The sequence below is a fragment of the Cyprinus carpio genome, chromosome A4 (assembly GCF_018340385.1).
Source record: "Cyprinus carpio isolate SPL01 chromosome A4, ASM1834038v1, whole genome shotgun sequence".
Taxonomy (NCBI): domain Eukaryota; kingdom Metazoa; phylum Chordata; class Actinopteri; order Cypriniformes; family Cyprinidae; genus Cyprinus; species Cyprinus carpio.
In genome coordinates this window covers 2332432-2348101 of record NC_056575.1, presented here as the reverse complement: position 1 = coordinate 2348101, position 15670 = coordinate 2332432, and the positions used below count along the sequence as shown (strand labels likewise).

At 38.4% G+C, this 15670-nt stretch overlaps 1 protein-coding gene across 1 annotated transcript in view; it reads left to right on the top strand.

Moving 5' to 3' along the window:
* The window catches only part of LOC109064809 (conserved oligomeric Golgi complex subunit 5-like), a 64864-nt gene that overhangs the window by 27912 nt on the left and 21282 nt on the right, over window positions 1–15670 (top strand). The window contains exons 8-10 of the mRNA XM_042738081.1: window positions 11155–11314; window positions 11412–11524; window positions 12071–12148. Of these exons, the coding sequence (XP_042594015.1) occupies window positions 11155–11314; window positions 11412–11524; window positions 12071–12148 (351 nt within the window). The remainder of the gene's footprint in view (window positions 1–11154; window positions 11315–11411; window positions 11525–12070; window positions 12149–15670) is intronic.

Sequence of the window (15670 nt, the reverse complement as noted above, 5' to 3'; positions counted from 1 at the left end):
CATGGTGGAATATCCTATGATGTCCACTTCGCAGGGCACTTACGGTCGAATAGAACAAATGTCTGAAGCCATAAGAGAAACATACAAAATGAGCAGAGCAGGGGGCGCCAGGACTGGAATTGACAACTGCTGTCGAACAGGAATGGAGGAATGGATATTAATGCAGCCTTCTCTATTACCGAAGAGAAAAAATGACAATCTCTCCATCCACAATACAGTGACCCTAAAAGTGTCACTGCATTAGATTGCAAACTAAGTGTCGCTTGTTTTAAAGAAAAAGACTTTAGAAGCAAAACGTCTCACAAAAATAAGTTTGTCCAGTTTTGAAATAATAGCCTGAGTGAACCTGAGGATAACTGACTTAATAAATTCACTAAAAATTAACAAAACAAAAGTTGATTAAAAGACACTGAGCAAAAATATTGAAAAAAGTGAAGTTAGTGAAGAGAGGATACCGCATTGTGGTTTTATGTTTTTATCTGATGCAATCACATTCACACATTTATTAGAATAACAAAAGTGTCCATATACTTTTTTGGACTTCTTTTTTTTCCCCAAAAACATAGTCTCTGTGCATTAGAATAGCATGGATGTTTTATTTTTTTATTTTTAATTTTTTTACACATTCATAATTCCTGTATAAAGCAAAATTGTCGGATCTAATTTTATCTGTTACAAGGAACTATACATACAAAATAAAGGTTCTTTATTAGTATCAACAATTCTGTTAACATCCACGGAACCTTTCCATTCCACACAAGCTTCTTTATGATGAAAAAGGTTCCTTAGATAATTAAAAAAATTCTTCGCACTCAGAAAAAAATGTTTCTTTTAAGAACTGTTCACTGAAAGGGTCTTTGGAGAATCCAAAATGGTGATTCTATTGCACCACTCTTTTGGAACCCTTATTTTTAAGAGTGTAGGACTAAATTGCTGATGTATTTGGGCGATATTAAAAGCTAATCTTTAGCATAGTTTGAAAATCATGTGATCAGGTTCATGCACGATCAAAAAAACAGTCATAAACCTAGGAAAGAACTGACCTGCTGCAGACATAACTAGTGCAACCACAGGAGTGTGGTTCCTCCACATAATAGATTAGGCACTGCCTGCATTGGAAGAACATTGACAAAAGGGGACGAATGAGTCTGGGTTTCAACTGAGTCACCGCTGCTTTGACAGATAGATGCGCCTCTTGCCCCACCATGAGTAACTGTGTATTACATAAGCAGCCCCAGCAGAGCATTGATCATGCACCCTTTAAACAATACGTCAGCTTTGTCCATTTCAAGAGGTCAAGAGTGCGTGTGATGGTTGTCTCACATAGATTTGTGTTTTGTTGATATAAAGTGCAGAAATACAGTAGTCCACATTTCCACAATCAACTGGGCCACATTATTATTTTTCAATAGTAATTTTACCAAACATTCCAATTATTGCATTTATTTTGTTTGGATTGAAATGATTTTCCTTTCTCTGCATTTGTTCATTCTGTCTGATCTGTTTAGCTTTGTCCATTGTCTTGGTGGAATGTAATTTTTGTCATCCGCAGCCTAATCGAGCCATGTACCTGTGGCATGTAATGGACAAACAAAAATATGTTATACCCCTTGGGCCAAACAAATACTGACAAGAATGTTAAGTGAAATCAATTCAATGCTTCTTTTCTTTCTCTGCTATACCACATAGCAATTTTACGTCTTTCCATGTAAAATAAATACCTTTCACTCATGCATGTTTATTTATAGACAATCTCCTGCAATTACTAATGTGCAAGCCCTGTCACTAATGATTTGATAACATTTTTTTTTTATATTGTTCCTTCAGGGCTGAACTTGATGCATGACTCAAACTGTGCATAAGAAGGTAGTAATCATTTAGAAATGTCTTATTAGCACACAGTTTAGCTTGTCGCTGCATTGTTATACACGAATGGCAGGACTCAAAGCGCATTTGGTATTTGCAAACATCAGAGCGGAGATGTGTGGCTTCATTTGTACTCTTTGACTACATTTTGCATGCTGACATTCTAAGGTGACAGGAAATAGTGTTGCCCTTTAAGGTAACTCAGTCAGGATTCAAACAGGGTTAAAATTATGCGTGTGTTCATGAATGATCTAAGTCAAGTCACCTCTATTTATATAGCACTTTATACAATACATATTGTCAAAGTAGCTTTAAATTGTTAAACGGGGAAAATGTGTGTATTTATTTTATTTTTAGTGATCTCTGTCTGGCAAAGTCAAACATCTTTAGCGCTAATGTGAATAACAATCTAACTGAATTTATGATTAGCATTAGCCAGCACATTTAAATTTGCCAAGATGTCAGACACTCTGGCTCCCGGTAAACATTGGATTATGGTGGCTGGTGTCTCTATTTTCATGTTCCGTACAATAGAATCTGCAATAACTAGGGCACTTTCATCAGGTTTCTCAGTGGGTGTGTTACTGAGTGGGGAAAACCTGTTTAATGTTTTGATCGGAACGGAAGAGCTGTGTTTTCTCCCGTGAATATGGCGCCTCACAATCACCGAATCGTGCTGCTGCGGGGGCTCTGCAACCGGAACCAAACAATGTATGGGACTCGCTAAGCTAGTCGCATCCAAAGCGATATCTAAGGCCCTCACATTCTTACTATCCTCTATTAAAGTTTGGATGCGTGTCTCTAGTTTTGAAATCTTCTCTGTCAGCCTAACTATTTCCCTGCATTCCTCGCCGCTGACAGAGAAAGCTACACTATACATGTGGCAAGCAGTGCAAGTGACAATAACAGGAGAAGAAGCCATTACTCACCATGATTGTTGAATGATTCTGACTTGAATGATTCCAGTTATTTCATGAACTTGTGAAAAACAGAGCGAGAGAGAGAAAAGAAACGGTAGGCGCGAATGAAAAGCTAACAGGTTAACGCGCTGCGCTAGCATAAAAGATTAAAGAGCAGTCCAAACCTAATCTAAAATACTCCTAATATTGTTTTGGAGTACCCTACAACAGGTTTAAATGCATCTAAGGTCAGAAAACATTGTAATTTTCTCAAAATATATAATTAATATTAGAGTCATTTGCCAATGATTTCAAAACGATTCATTCCAAGCAAGTTCAGAGCAAACCCCTCCCTTTCATAAGCCTACTCTGCTCTGATTGGTCAGCTGGCTAAGCCTGTTGTGATTGGCACAGAGAGGAGTCCTTGATCCAGTTAGCTACCATTGACAAAGCACTTTTACATAACACAGCAATAGTGCTCCAATCCGTTCTTATAATAATGACATAAAATACAAAAACACTTATGCAAGCGAATTGTGCCCACAGCTGAAGTTTAGCTGCTAAACTGTGAACACGTGGTGGATACGTTAGCCGAGTGCTAACATGACTAACTGATGAAACTACAGTAATGTTTGAAGAACGACAGACAAGACACTTTGTCTTAACTTTTAATCAGAACGTAGAACTGCTGTATCACAGGAGCTTCAGCCTAACTCACTCGTCTCTCCCGCATTAACCCTATAACTGCCGGTGCAGCACAATAAACAGCAATTTCACAAAGATTATAAAGTCTGTGTGCTACACTACATTCTTTAATTATTAAAATCAGTATACAATTATCAACACATTCTTACGAATTAGTGGGTTCACAGCGAATTATCAGAACTACTTCAGTAAGACAGTAATACCGTGCTTTACCTGGAAACCTAAAGCTGAACTAGGTATACATCACATACAGTATTAGCACAAAAACTTTTTTTGATCACTCAATTGAAACAACGTATCAATCGTACTTATAGGTTGTAATTTGGAGAGCTTGTTAGTCCAGATTAAGAAGATTAGAAGCCAATGAAGATAAAAACCAAGATTAGAGAAGCAGTCCTTGATAAAATGAAATGCACACAACATAAGGTTTGAATTGTATTTCTGTGGTATCCTTGAACACAGCGTCGTCTTAAACATGATGTGAACACAGTAATAGCGAAAATGTGTTTGTGGGACTCTTTTTGTATTTCACAGGAAGGCGGGGATTACGCAAATGTGTTTAATTAACAACTTGTTTTCATTTAAGGATAGCTACATTATAAAGGGCAAAAGTGATATTTTTCAAAAACCCAAATGACCTGCTCTTTTAAAAAGCGAACAATGTCAAATTAGTTTGATAAATAATATCAGAAATATGGTGAGAATTAAGTTATATTTTAGCAGTTTAAACAACAGAGAGTGATTGTAAAAGAGAGGAGATTTCAACAGAAAAACAGAACTACACTGATCTGTCTAATATTGCAAGAGGCCTTGCATTGTTATGTGACAGATGGGTCTTTATCCTGAGAACCTGCCGGATTCAGCTATGTGTTTGTATGTGTAAGGACAGGTTTGTCAGATATGGAAATGACAGCTTGCTTTCTTGTTACAAACCAGGGAGAAAATAGCACAGTAAATCGGTTTTAATTTACTCTGCATTAAAATACCCCGCCTGTAGAGTGCAAGAGTTTAGCAATAACTACTCACTCCCATGCATGAGTTTCAATGACGAAATTGAGTTGTTCATCCTACACTCTCAAACTGCTTGTATAGATTAATATTTAGTAATAAACTTGTAATTAATAGTTGTAAGTCAACAGTTTGCAGTACCATCAGCAGCACTATCCTTTTATGCTTTGCTATTTACAATGCTTTGGATGCATCAAGCAGATCATTCCTTTATAAAAGAATAAGGAAACACACAGTTTTGTCTTTTTTTTTGTTTGTTCGTTTTTTTTTTTAACACATTTTGCTTCAAATAAAGGTTTATAATGTTTAAGCTGGTTGATTTTGGTGTTTTGCTTTAAGGATTTTTTTTCAATGCCTGTGGAGAAAATGAATGGGGAAAATGCCAAGGTCACAAAGAAAGTGTATGTCATTGTTGCACTCTATTCAAATCTTCACTCATTTTCTCGTGTTTTCCAATGGGCTCAGCTTGTGGTGGTCACTGATAAGCGTACACAGTCACCCCCCTGATATTCATGGTTCATCCATTTTTTGAGGCATGTGTTTGAGTAACCTTTACATCAAAAGGAATGTCTCTCAGGAGTTGAAGCTGCTAAGGAGGGAAGTCATTGCTTTTGTGCGCTCCTTTTTTCTGTCTTTTTCTTTTGCCACCTTTTTTTCCTGAAGCTTTGTGCCTCCCTTTCCTTCGCCTTCTCACTCACTTCAAACATAACATCTCTGTTGCTCTCTCACATTCTTTCTCTGTTTGCTCTCTAAAGACCATGAAGATGGAATATAGATGCGCTGGATTGCTCATATAGCTGACAAGCAGTCAGCAGGTGTGGCTTGTTCTGCCAGTATGGCTGCTTTTGTCTCCACACTGCTCTGTCAGTGGGAAGACGGCTAAATACTTGTTCCAAATGATCATACTACACATATATACTTACTATATGCATACTGTGCTCAGTATGCCTTTTTTTTCTTTATGCATTTCCATAAGTGATATCCCGGAGGACACTTATATAAATAGAATATCACTGCTGAAGAAAGCACATTTAAAGTCGACACGAAATGAACATTTACCCTAACTGTTTTGTCTTCTAAATGCATGTTTAAAGTCAAACAGCTGATAATACTAATATAGTTTATTTTATAATAATAATAATAATAATAAATAATTTAAACAGCGCCTTTTAAAAGCAGCTTCTCAAGGCGCTTTACACGGAAACAAGCAATATAAGAATAACAATAATGCAAAAAAGTGAAAACTAAGATAATCAAGCAAAAGCTAACCTAAAAAGCCTAATCTGTACAAATGTTTAATTTGTATAAATAAATGTTTTGCCCTCATAATAGGGATCTTCTGGTAAAAATGAGACTTTTCTCTGTTTGTCTCCATTTTTGACTGCCACGCCCACATCTTAACATCCAATCACCACCAATGTTCTGAACCAAGACCCCATCTGCTATGCCAGCTAAGCCCAACAAGCCACTGTAGACTGGATTAAAGCTGTTTTTCAGCAGGGTTGTGTATGGTATATTGAAAGAGTATTGGTAGCACTGTTACAGATCAGAGACCTGTCAGCGACTGCTCCCATGTGTGCTGATTAGCGCTCCTCGTTCTCCCACGTCGACTTCTCTCGCCCATTACCCATCAGTAACACGTTACTGCCATGCACCCACCTGACAAATTACTGTTACCATGGAGACCATATGCACATGCTTTTTAGCATCCCTTCTGCCTGGTGTCCGTTCTTCACAATTAAAGTCACACAAAGGTTAAAAGCACAAAGATGCAGCAGTTTATTTATAGTGTTTATAGTGTCATTGAGAGGAGCTTTTGATTACTCTGCTCAGTGATAGTATCTGCCATGATACTGACTGATTATCATTGATGTTTACAGGTGTTTATATACTGTGGTACCATGAAATGGTATCCTGCTAATATCAATAAACATGCTATTTGCATGGTTTGTTAATAACACTATTCCAGCACCAAGTATCTTGATCTATGAGTATGTTAGATCAGATCAAGATCAGTGATAAATCCTAAACTCTTGTGACTTGGACCAGTAAGCCACCACCCTTCAATTGTGTTTTCGTCTGAACAGAAACCTGTTTTCTGCTTTCACAAGACTGAATAGATATTTTATTCATGGTTATGCATGTCCATCTTTTTTCAGTAGGTTAACCTGCACTCTGGATTTCATTTAATGATTGAGTACTGAACAAAGATATAAGGACACATGTATTTCCATTCGTAAAAACACTTAGACGGATCACTAAATGATGTTCACTGAATTTGACTTACATTCTGACATTAAAGAAATGACATGATACAAGATGCATTTAACCTTGTGTTAAGAAATGAATAAATGAAAGGAGTTAATTTCTTTTTAATGCCGGTGCAAATCAAAGTTTCTTTATCACTGAAGATGTTCTCTTTCATTAGTTATGCTGAGCACACCTCATCTTTCACCTTTCTCCTTTCCACAGTCATCAGTTCTCTCCCAAATTGAGTTCATTTCTTCCTGGTCTGGCATTGCACTGACATTTACCAAGTGCGTCTTAAAAGGCTTTAATCGGTCTTCGTCGTGTTTGTTTTTGGGTTGCTGTGGAAACACGACACTTAAATGAATGTCTAAGTGATCCATCATCTTTTCACTTTTTCTTCACGCTCAAAGTCTCACTTTCGCCCTCTCTCTGTTATTCAGGATTACTCTTGCATGGCCATAACACTTTGCTAAGTGTGAGCCCAATGAACTCTGTATGTTCCTATGGGCTGGCACTGGCCATGTTTGCTGTTGTTTTTGGATTAGGAATGACTAGAAGGAAAATACACGTCCCTGTATCATCCATATAACTCATGTAATTCCCATTTTGGCTGGGTCATTTGTGCTATGCAGTATTTTATGTAAATATTAAAAATGTAAACTTATTGTGTTGTAATTTATGTATTTCTACAAAAGATTTAGCAGACTTCTAAAAATGTCCTCTTTTCAAGCCAGTGGCCTCCAGGAAGTGACATCTACAGTAAAAACAACAGAGCAAACATAAGCGTTTGATCAATTTTGTGATGTTTTGTGCTGTTGTCTTTCGAATTATATACTTTTATTTATTGCCATAGATTGAGTTAAATTTAGTCAAAACACAGCCAGAAGCTAATGACACTGGCGTGGTGACCAGGTGTTTTTATGACAGGAAGCAATTGGCTGGAAATGACTGTTGTTTTTCCTCGTAAGGCACTGCGCTCTACATGATCGGCAAACTCTCACAATGTTCCTGTAGAGGTAGCATACTTGATTTCGTTGGAAGTTCCCTTTTTGGGCTGTGTATTTTTTTTCCTTTGTGGTTTCTCTAGAAAAAAGACATCTGCCTGAAGCATTCATGCAGGACGAGGGTTGACCGAATTGAATTCTACCAAGCAGGAGAGAATTTAATCAAGCCCCCACACAGCGTCTGTAATGGAGGTGATACCATCAGTGTGGTAAAGTTATTACAGGCCCATGATGGAGGCAGGTAGAACTGTGATAGTGACCCAAGGATCTCGTCCTTAGCTTCCCACCCCATCTTATTTACCTCATGTGACCCAGTTTCTTCCACCAGGTTAAACACTAATACATCAGCTTTTTGTTACTCCTATAAACCATCCCTGAGAGGAATATGAACGTTACCAGTGCCATCAAAGAGCAAATACAGCAAGCAGTAAGATGCTTTTTCACATGCATTTTGTCTCCTACGTTCCCCTGGAGAAACACGCCTGAATCGCAAGATGGCAAAAATAACATTGGCACATCTCAAACCTCGTTATACATATGATCTGTAGGATTCAGATACAGTGATGTGTTCGCCAAGCATGCCACCTGCCTTTTGCAGTTATGTAAGGATCTGCATTATGGTAGATGAACATGCAATGAAGATAGGAAGACTTTTTCTGACCTTCACTGTTATCTGATATAAACACATTCATTCCAGTATGAAATCTAATTCTCCCAAGAAACATATCAAGATAGGGGGCTACACCCAACGCAAGTTCATGCGATCCCTTGGACAGAATGAGTTTCACATCTGCTGGACAGCGGATGGAGTGAAACCAGCACTGACAAAACTAAACACGCTGTATAAGATTTCCCACTCTTTGCAACAATAGCCCAAAACAAGCCAATCTAATCAACATGGAACCGAGGTGTATTTTTAGTTGCATTTCACCTTCCCAGTGATGGCTAACTGTATATTTTCCCAATCAAAAATTGGTCTCTTCTGCAGTTTGAGCTTAAAGCATTAGCCCAAATGTTTTTCTTTCACTTGCCGGTAAAGAAAGAGATCGTTGGCCACCTGTTCCAGCTAAGTGCTAATTCTGGGAACAAAAGCATAGTGCTTGCCTGGATGTGAGTAATGTGAAAACACCTCATTCACGGCAGTTGGCGGATAGCCATCCTGGGTCACCGGCTTGCACTGAGCTGATCAAATCCATCTCCACGGTGACTGTGCATGTCCCTGCTAAACCATTATCCTTCCACAGTTCAGGGTAAATGAGAGCTAGCGCATTACATGCTGCGAGTGAACCTGCTGCAAGCAATTAGGTCTCTCCCAATCCACTGTTTTCCTTTGTCTGTGATTCACATCTGTTCTTTGACATCTAAACTCACTGTTGCATAAGTGACAACATATGATTTATGCTGCTGGACAGCAGACAATTTTGGCTCGGTTTGTGCATTAGGCTGAGCAGTATAGATAAAACAATTATACCACTGTATTTTTTCAGCAACAATAGATATTAAATGCCACAAGTCGATGGATAAATTTTTGCAGTTTAAAGGCCTGTTCACACCAAGGACGATAACTATAAAGATAACGATAAAGATATCGTTCTAAAAATCGTTTTCATTATTAAATAACAGCAGAGTCCACACCACAACTATAACGATGAAGACAAAGAAAAACATTATCGTTGGAATCACTTTCAAAAAAATTGGTTTTCCAGCTGATGAATGATAAAAAATTGACAGCCAATCAGAATCCATCCTGCTGTAACGAGCTCGAGAATTAAAAGCGGCAGACGAACGTTAGAATAAACAGAAGATATCGTTCGCTGGTGTGGATGCTAATATAGTTATCTTTATAGTTATCGTTCTTGGTGTGAACGGGCCTTAAATCAGGTTGCATTAAAACATTTTTGACTAAAGCTCTCATACTCACATATGCTATCGTCATGGTGTATAAAATCTCAAAATGTGCAATTTTTTCTAAGTGCGGGGACAGTTTTTCCCCATTCGGTCTTACTTCCTAAGATCTTAAGTAGCTACAAAAACAATGCAGCCATTAGTGTATCAGAAAAGGGAACGGACCCTGACCAACATCTGTAATGAGGTCACAAGAGATTGCTGTTTCTCCTTGTACTTACTTACTATAGTCAATGACTCCCTTTGGATTTACAATGTTGCATTGCATAAAACTTAGGTGTTTCAATCTAATTGACTCTAATTTAAATTAAGTTTCATCTTCAAACATCCATTTTGTCCATCAACCCAATCTTTTAGCAGTTGTTTAGAATATTACAGTGGAACCTCTTTCACAGTTGGGCAAATTTCTCTTGATCAATGTTGAAAAGGACGAAATTCAGAGCACAGAGGAGCTGTAGCAGCCCTGTCCTCAGTTTTAGCCTTCACTTCAAGTGGACCTGTAGACAGCATGAAGGAAGCAATTTGTGTCCATCATTTGCGTGATTAGAGCTTGAAAATGCTGATTGCAGCAAAGTACTTAGCCACCACTGATGGCTTTATCCTACCACTCCTGCCTATTACACTCAATCTGTTCACCATTAGTCAAGCACATAGCGACAAGAAGGGTAGATTTACTGAATTATCACTTTCTCTCATCTTTTTTTAAAGCACATCTGTTGCATATATATCCATTCGCCTGCAGTTTTGCGTGGACCGTTTGGGAAAGCGACTGGGCCTGATCATCTTTGATCCACTGGGATTAGATTAAAGTTGGACGCGGTCTTGAATCGGTTGTAATGATTGGCGCTTTCATCCTGGGAGATTAAATTAAAGGCAGAATCAGAGATCATGACTGTCTGCTTGAAGCTGCTTTGAATGCAGCATTGGAGAGCTTCCTGTTTTGCGTTTTAAACTCCAGTGTCCTGTAGTCACAGCTAAGCTGAGAGTTGAATTTAAAGAATTTAAATTTGACCTACTTTCCTTACATGTGCTCTGGTGTTGAGCACAGTGACGTCAATCAGTGGCTCTCGCGGCAAGGTCTGTGATTCCCTCATGTGGAGAAGACAAGTCTCAGGTGTAGAAGAGGAGAGTGTAAATGTATTTAGCTTCCTGTGTGTCAGTGGCCTGCTTCCCACATTAATTCTACTCAAATATTATGCAACTCATTCAAAACCACAGAACACACAAAACAAATGAACATTTCTGGTGAAACAAAATATTAACTGGGAGATAATGTATTAAATAACAATGTGAAGTGGGGTTTTATAGTGTAAAGTGGGTTTTCAGTAAAAAAAAAAAAAAATGGAGATTGTTACACTTAGAAAGATTATGAAAACAAATATTTTCTTTAGAATAATGACAAACTTATTAAACATAACTTTGCTTCCGTTTATGCCACAGTATGGCATGTGATTAAAACTTAACGTAGCACATTGTTTTTTCTTTGTTATAGAATTTTTGATTTGTTTATCCCACAGAATCCGTCTCAGGTGGGGACGGCCCTACAGGTGTTTTACAACCTCGGCAATCTAAGAGAGACCATAAGAAGTGTGGTGGATGGATACAGGACATCTGTGCAAGAGAATGTTGTTAATGCCCTTGACATTAAAGTCCTGACTCAACCTGCCAACACCAGAGGTTTGTTGTTTAGTGCATTCGTGGCTGTTTTAGAGTGCTTGCTGATATTTGCATTGTGTTTTAGCGTGTGCCTCTCCCTCGTGTCTGCTGTGTTTAGGTGCCCCTGGTAGAGCCGTCATGCCCACTCCAGGGAACACAGCTGCATTTCGAGCTGCCCTTTGGACAAACTTAGAGAAACTAATGGACCAGATCTGTGCCGCGTGTGGTCAGGTATGCATAAGTCATCAAACTCACACAGATGTTACTATTATGAAACACTGTTAATGTCATTAGGCATGAAACCAGTAGTTCGCAGGTGGCTGTGGTATTACCATGTCCCACTCCACTTTTTCTGGTGTTCACTTGTAAAGCCACAAAATATTAAGCTTGATTTAAGATCCGAAATTAACTTTTTGGCACTCCTGCTAATGGTAGAGTGAGGATGCTTGAGTGGGGAAGGGAGATTGCTGTCACTCTTCTCCATTCATACAAGCTGTTCAAGGCGTGCAACTTTCAAAGCTTGATGCATTAGCTGCTTTTGGAAATATATTGTTGGTAAAGAAAAAAAATATACAAATCAGTTAATCTGATATTGTATTAAATGCATGTGCATGATGCATTAATTAAGTGCATGATTTTAAAACGTGTTAATAGAGCTACTTCATTAGTGCAGTATCAATTGTACCTATTTTTTTAAAGCCAAGTGGTAAATTTAGATCATGCTTGAAAGGGGTCCTTGAATATATTGGATAAAGTTTCTTCTATGTTCCTGAACAGGTGCAACACCTGCAGAAGGTTCTAACCAAAAAGAGGGACCCAGTGTCTCATGTGTGCTTTATTGATGAGATCATCAAGGTGAGATGGAATATATGATTTCATATCTATATTTGTTTGAATTTGTTTACATTTGTTTTTGTTGTGTGTGTGTGTATAATGGAAGAGGTGTGCAGTTCAATTTTGTTTGTAAAGTCGGACTGGGAAGTTATGTGTGTCGATATTGTACGTATCCCATGAGTAAAGAGTTTGTCCTTGATATGTAGTGATTTATTACAAAGGATTTTTGTGTGTTGCCCTTGCCTGCATAGCCCCTGCTGGTTCACTTGCTGCTGGCACATTAGCAGTAAATGACATCCTAATTGGTGTCTGCAGGTGGCTGGCCCCTCTGTGACAAGGTTATCTACCCCACATGCATACACACATGCACACATATATATCCATCACACATTTTCAGCCAGACAGTGATGGGACAATTTTATCTACATTCTCCATTTGGCTCTGGGTGACTTTGTGAACTAGCAGGAGTGTGTCGGTGCATGCTGAGTGACATGAACAGTGTTTGCAAAGGCATATGCAGTGCGTTTCCCCTTTGGTATCCCAGACATCCGTGGCTCTCCATTCCTTTAGTGGCAAATTTGGCTAATTGCAGCCGGTAATTAAGGTGCTATTTTCTGCCAAATGAAAGGCTAAACTGTGAGATCAGAACAGTTTAGGAAGGGGTGGTAAGATTTCACAGATGGATTTCAAAGACAGCATGTAATGCTGGGAATTAGAGCTGGCCTTTAGCGACGCATTTCCTTAAACCATAATCAGAAAAGCTAATGTGGGCATAGATTTCAGGTTATCTGATGCAGAATTGTAACATGGATATATTTGGAATTGCATACTACTTGTATTATATGATCTGTGTGTATACTATGCACAGCATGCAAATGTTACATATGCATTTTTATATTCCAATGAAAATGTGTCCTTAATAATTTTATAATTTAGATATAATATAAGATTTAAAAAAGCATTAATGCATGCAAGGCAGTGTTTTTTTGTTTATATACTGTAGTCATGGCATTGATTCCTTCAACCTTTATATTTACAGTGTAGCATAAGTATACAAAGTAGAGCACACTGCATGAAATACTGCATCGCTTGACCAGTGCAACAAAACAATATCAACCACAATCTTTTTCTTGACGTATTGTACTGCATAGTAATGCAGTTTCATGATAACTGCAGGCCACTTGCTTTAAACGTAATGAAGTCATGCGACAACAACATAGCCTACTACTGCATGCTGATGTTTTCTATTGCATACAGTATACCGCACCGTATGTTAGTATTCCATTCCGAACACAGCCATAGTGGTGTTTTGTATTTGTGAGAAAAATAAAAGGTCTGTCTCCAAACCTAGTGGTTTTCTCTCTGTCTGTTGGTATTCCTCCCGTTTTCACTCAGTAAACAGTTTCGCGGAGATGAGTTGAGCGGCTTCTAATCACCTCTTGGAAATCGAGATTTTCGGTCAGAAGATTGAGGTCTGCAGGAATGGGGGGGGGGCGTTTCCATGGCAACACCTTCTCTCGTCGCACTCCCATAGACCTTTTTCTTTCCTTGTTAAAAAAAAAAAAAAACGGAAAGGAAAAGCAAAAAGTTCAATTTGAGAGTGAGGGTGGTATTGCAAAATTTGGCCTGTGTAAGAAGAAATACATGACAGCGTGATGAACAGAGATAAAAGTTAAAATAGTGCTACATAATATGTGTGCTGATTTAAATGTAATGCTTCATGGACTGAAGTGGTTTTATCTTAAGTTCACAAACGCACATTTTGTTTAAAGCTCAATGACTCTTGGTAGAAAGGGACACCTTGAAATTCTAACCACGCAGAATAACTGACAGCGTGTCATCGGGTGCTCAGCTGTAGATGAAAGAGGCACCCGACATTTAAAAGACCCTGTGAAAGGTGTTGCAGGGCAGGCACCACTTGTGGAGCATCACAAGCCTGTAAAAAGCTCTGCAGCACCTCTGAACCTTCAGTTTAACAAGGCGCATGCAGTTAACATATTCAGTATAGGAAAACACACAGGAGCTTTGTGCAGGAGTCAGTGTACAGCACAACAAAGCTGCTGTCGGATTCCCTGGAAAAGGTGGGTGAATGCCATGTTTTTTGTTTTCTTTCTCTGCCTTCACTTCGAAAGCTGTTTTCAAACTCCCACAATCTCACACCTTTACTGGTGGCAAAAACACCCCCCACACAGGCACCCTTCGGAAAGCAAAACCTGCAAACCGCTACATTTAACAGTTACAAAAGTAAAACAGACCTTCCCGTTGGATTCCCAGCTGCTTTTGTGCAGCAAACAAGCCTTCTGGCTCTCTGGCGTGACTTCATCTTCACGGATGGCCCTCTTGTTCACTTCAGGTGTCATAAATGTGAAATACGACTCTACATCAGAAAGAAGAAATTGCCTGAAGTACTGTAGCATATATGAAACTCTGTTGTATTTTACTAGAGAAAAAAGAAAGAGAAGCCTAGATTGTTTGTATTTTATTGATGATAGTACTGAAACCATGGCACTTTATATGCCACTATAAAATTAAGCATGCATTTGTGCAAAATCTGATGATCCATGTTATCTGACATGATTTCATAATGCACCAAAGGGCATCTTGTGAACTTTAATGGACCTTTTGTGACCTTTTGTTTAATGGAGTAGACATACTCAATGTCACAAATTTACATACATTTTTTCTACACTTCATTTTTTTTTTTTACTTGCTGTTTATTTCCAGATTTAAAGACTGCTAATGTGGTCTTAGACTTTTGGACCCTGCTGTGCATAAATATATTTAACTTTGAAGTCTCCATACTTCATCTTGTCAATTATTTTTCTTTGGAGAATTCTCAAATGTGAAGCACTAGAAATTGTGAGTCATAAAAGAGAGTCATTTAAATTACTGTAAAGTCTCTGCAAACTACTTTAAGCTGATGTATGGTGAGTCAGCAGGGACATTCAGAGCAGGTTGGTTTGCACAGGTGATGTGAATCAGTTCTGGCTCACCCCATTCCCCCTGTGTAAATTAATCTTTGTACAATGACTGTGCATCTTGATGTCTGTAAATTGACAGTCTATTCAAGTTACACACGCTTTGTCAGGCACACAAATACTATTCTGGTCAGTAAATAACTTTTAAGTGGTCTATAAAAGTAAATGTGATCTCCCTTTGTATGTAAACTAGATTTCATAATAATCAAGTTTGTACTCGTTCCTCAGTAGCTCATCATTGGGGTGACAGGGTGAAGATCAGACAAACGAAATGCCTCTTTACACACGCACACAGTGAGAAGTGGTTAGATTGGCACGTGGCACACGTCCACCAGCATTAGACCATATTTGTTTTGTCATGATTCCCAAATGATTATTTGCCATAGACTTCCCTGTTTACACACAAATACACAAAAGGATCAGTCATTATTCAGTCAATGATTGCTATTGAGTGACAGCATAAATAGTGTGGCGGTCATTTTAATTTTTTACCCAATTAAAAGTACACTTTTATTGCCAGTCAAAGTTTCATGCATCAAAAATATTGTCATTTTTGTTTCATGTA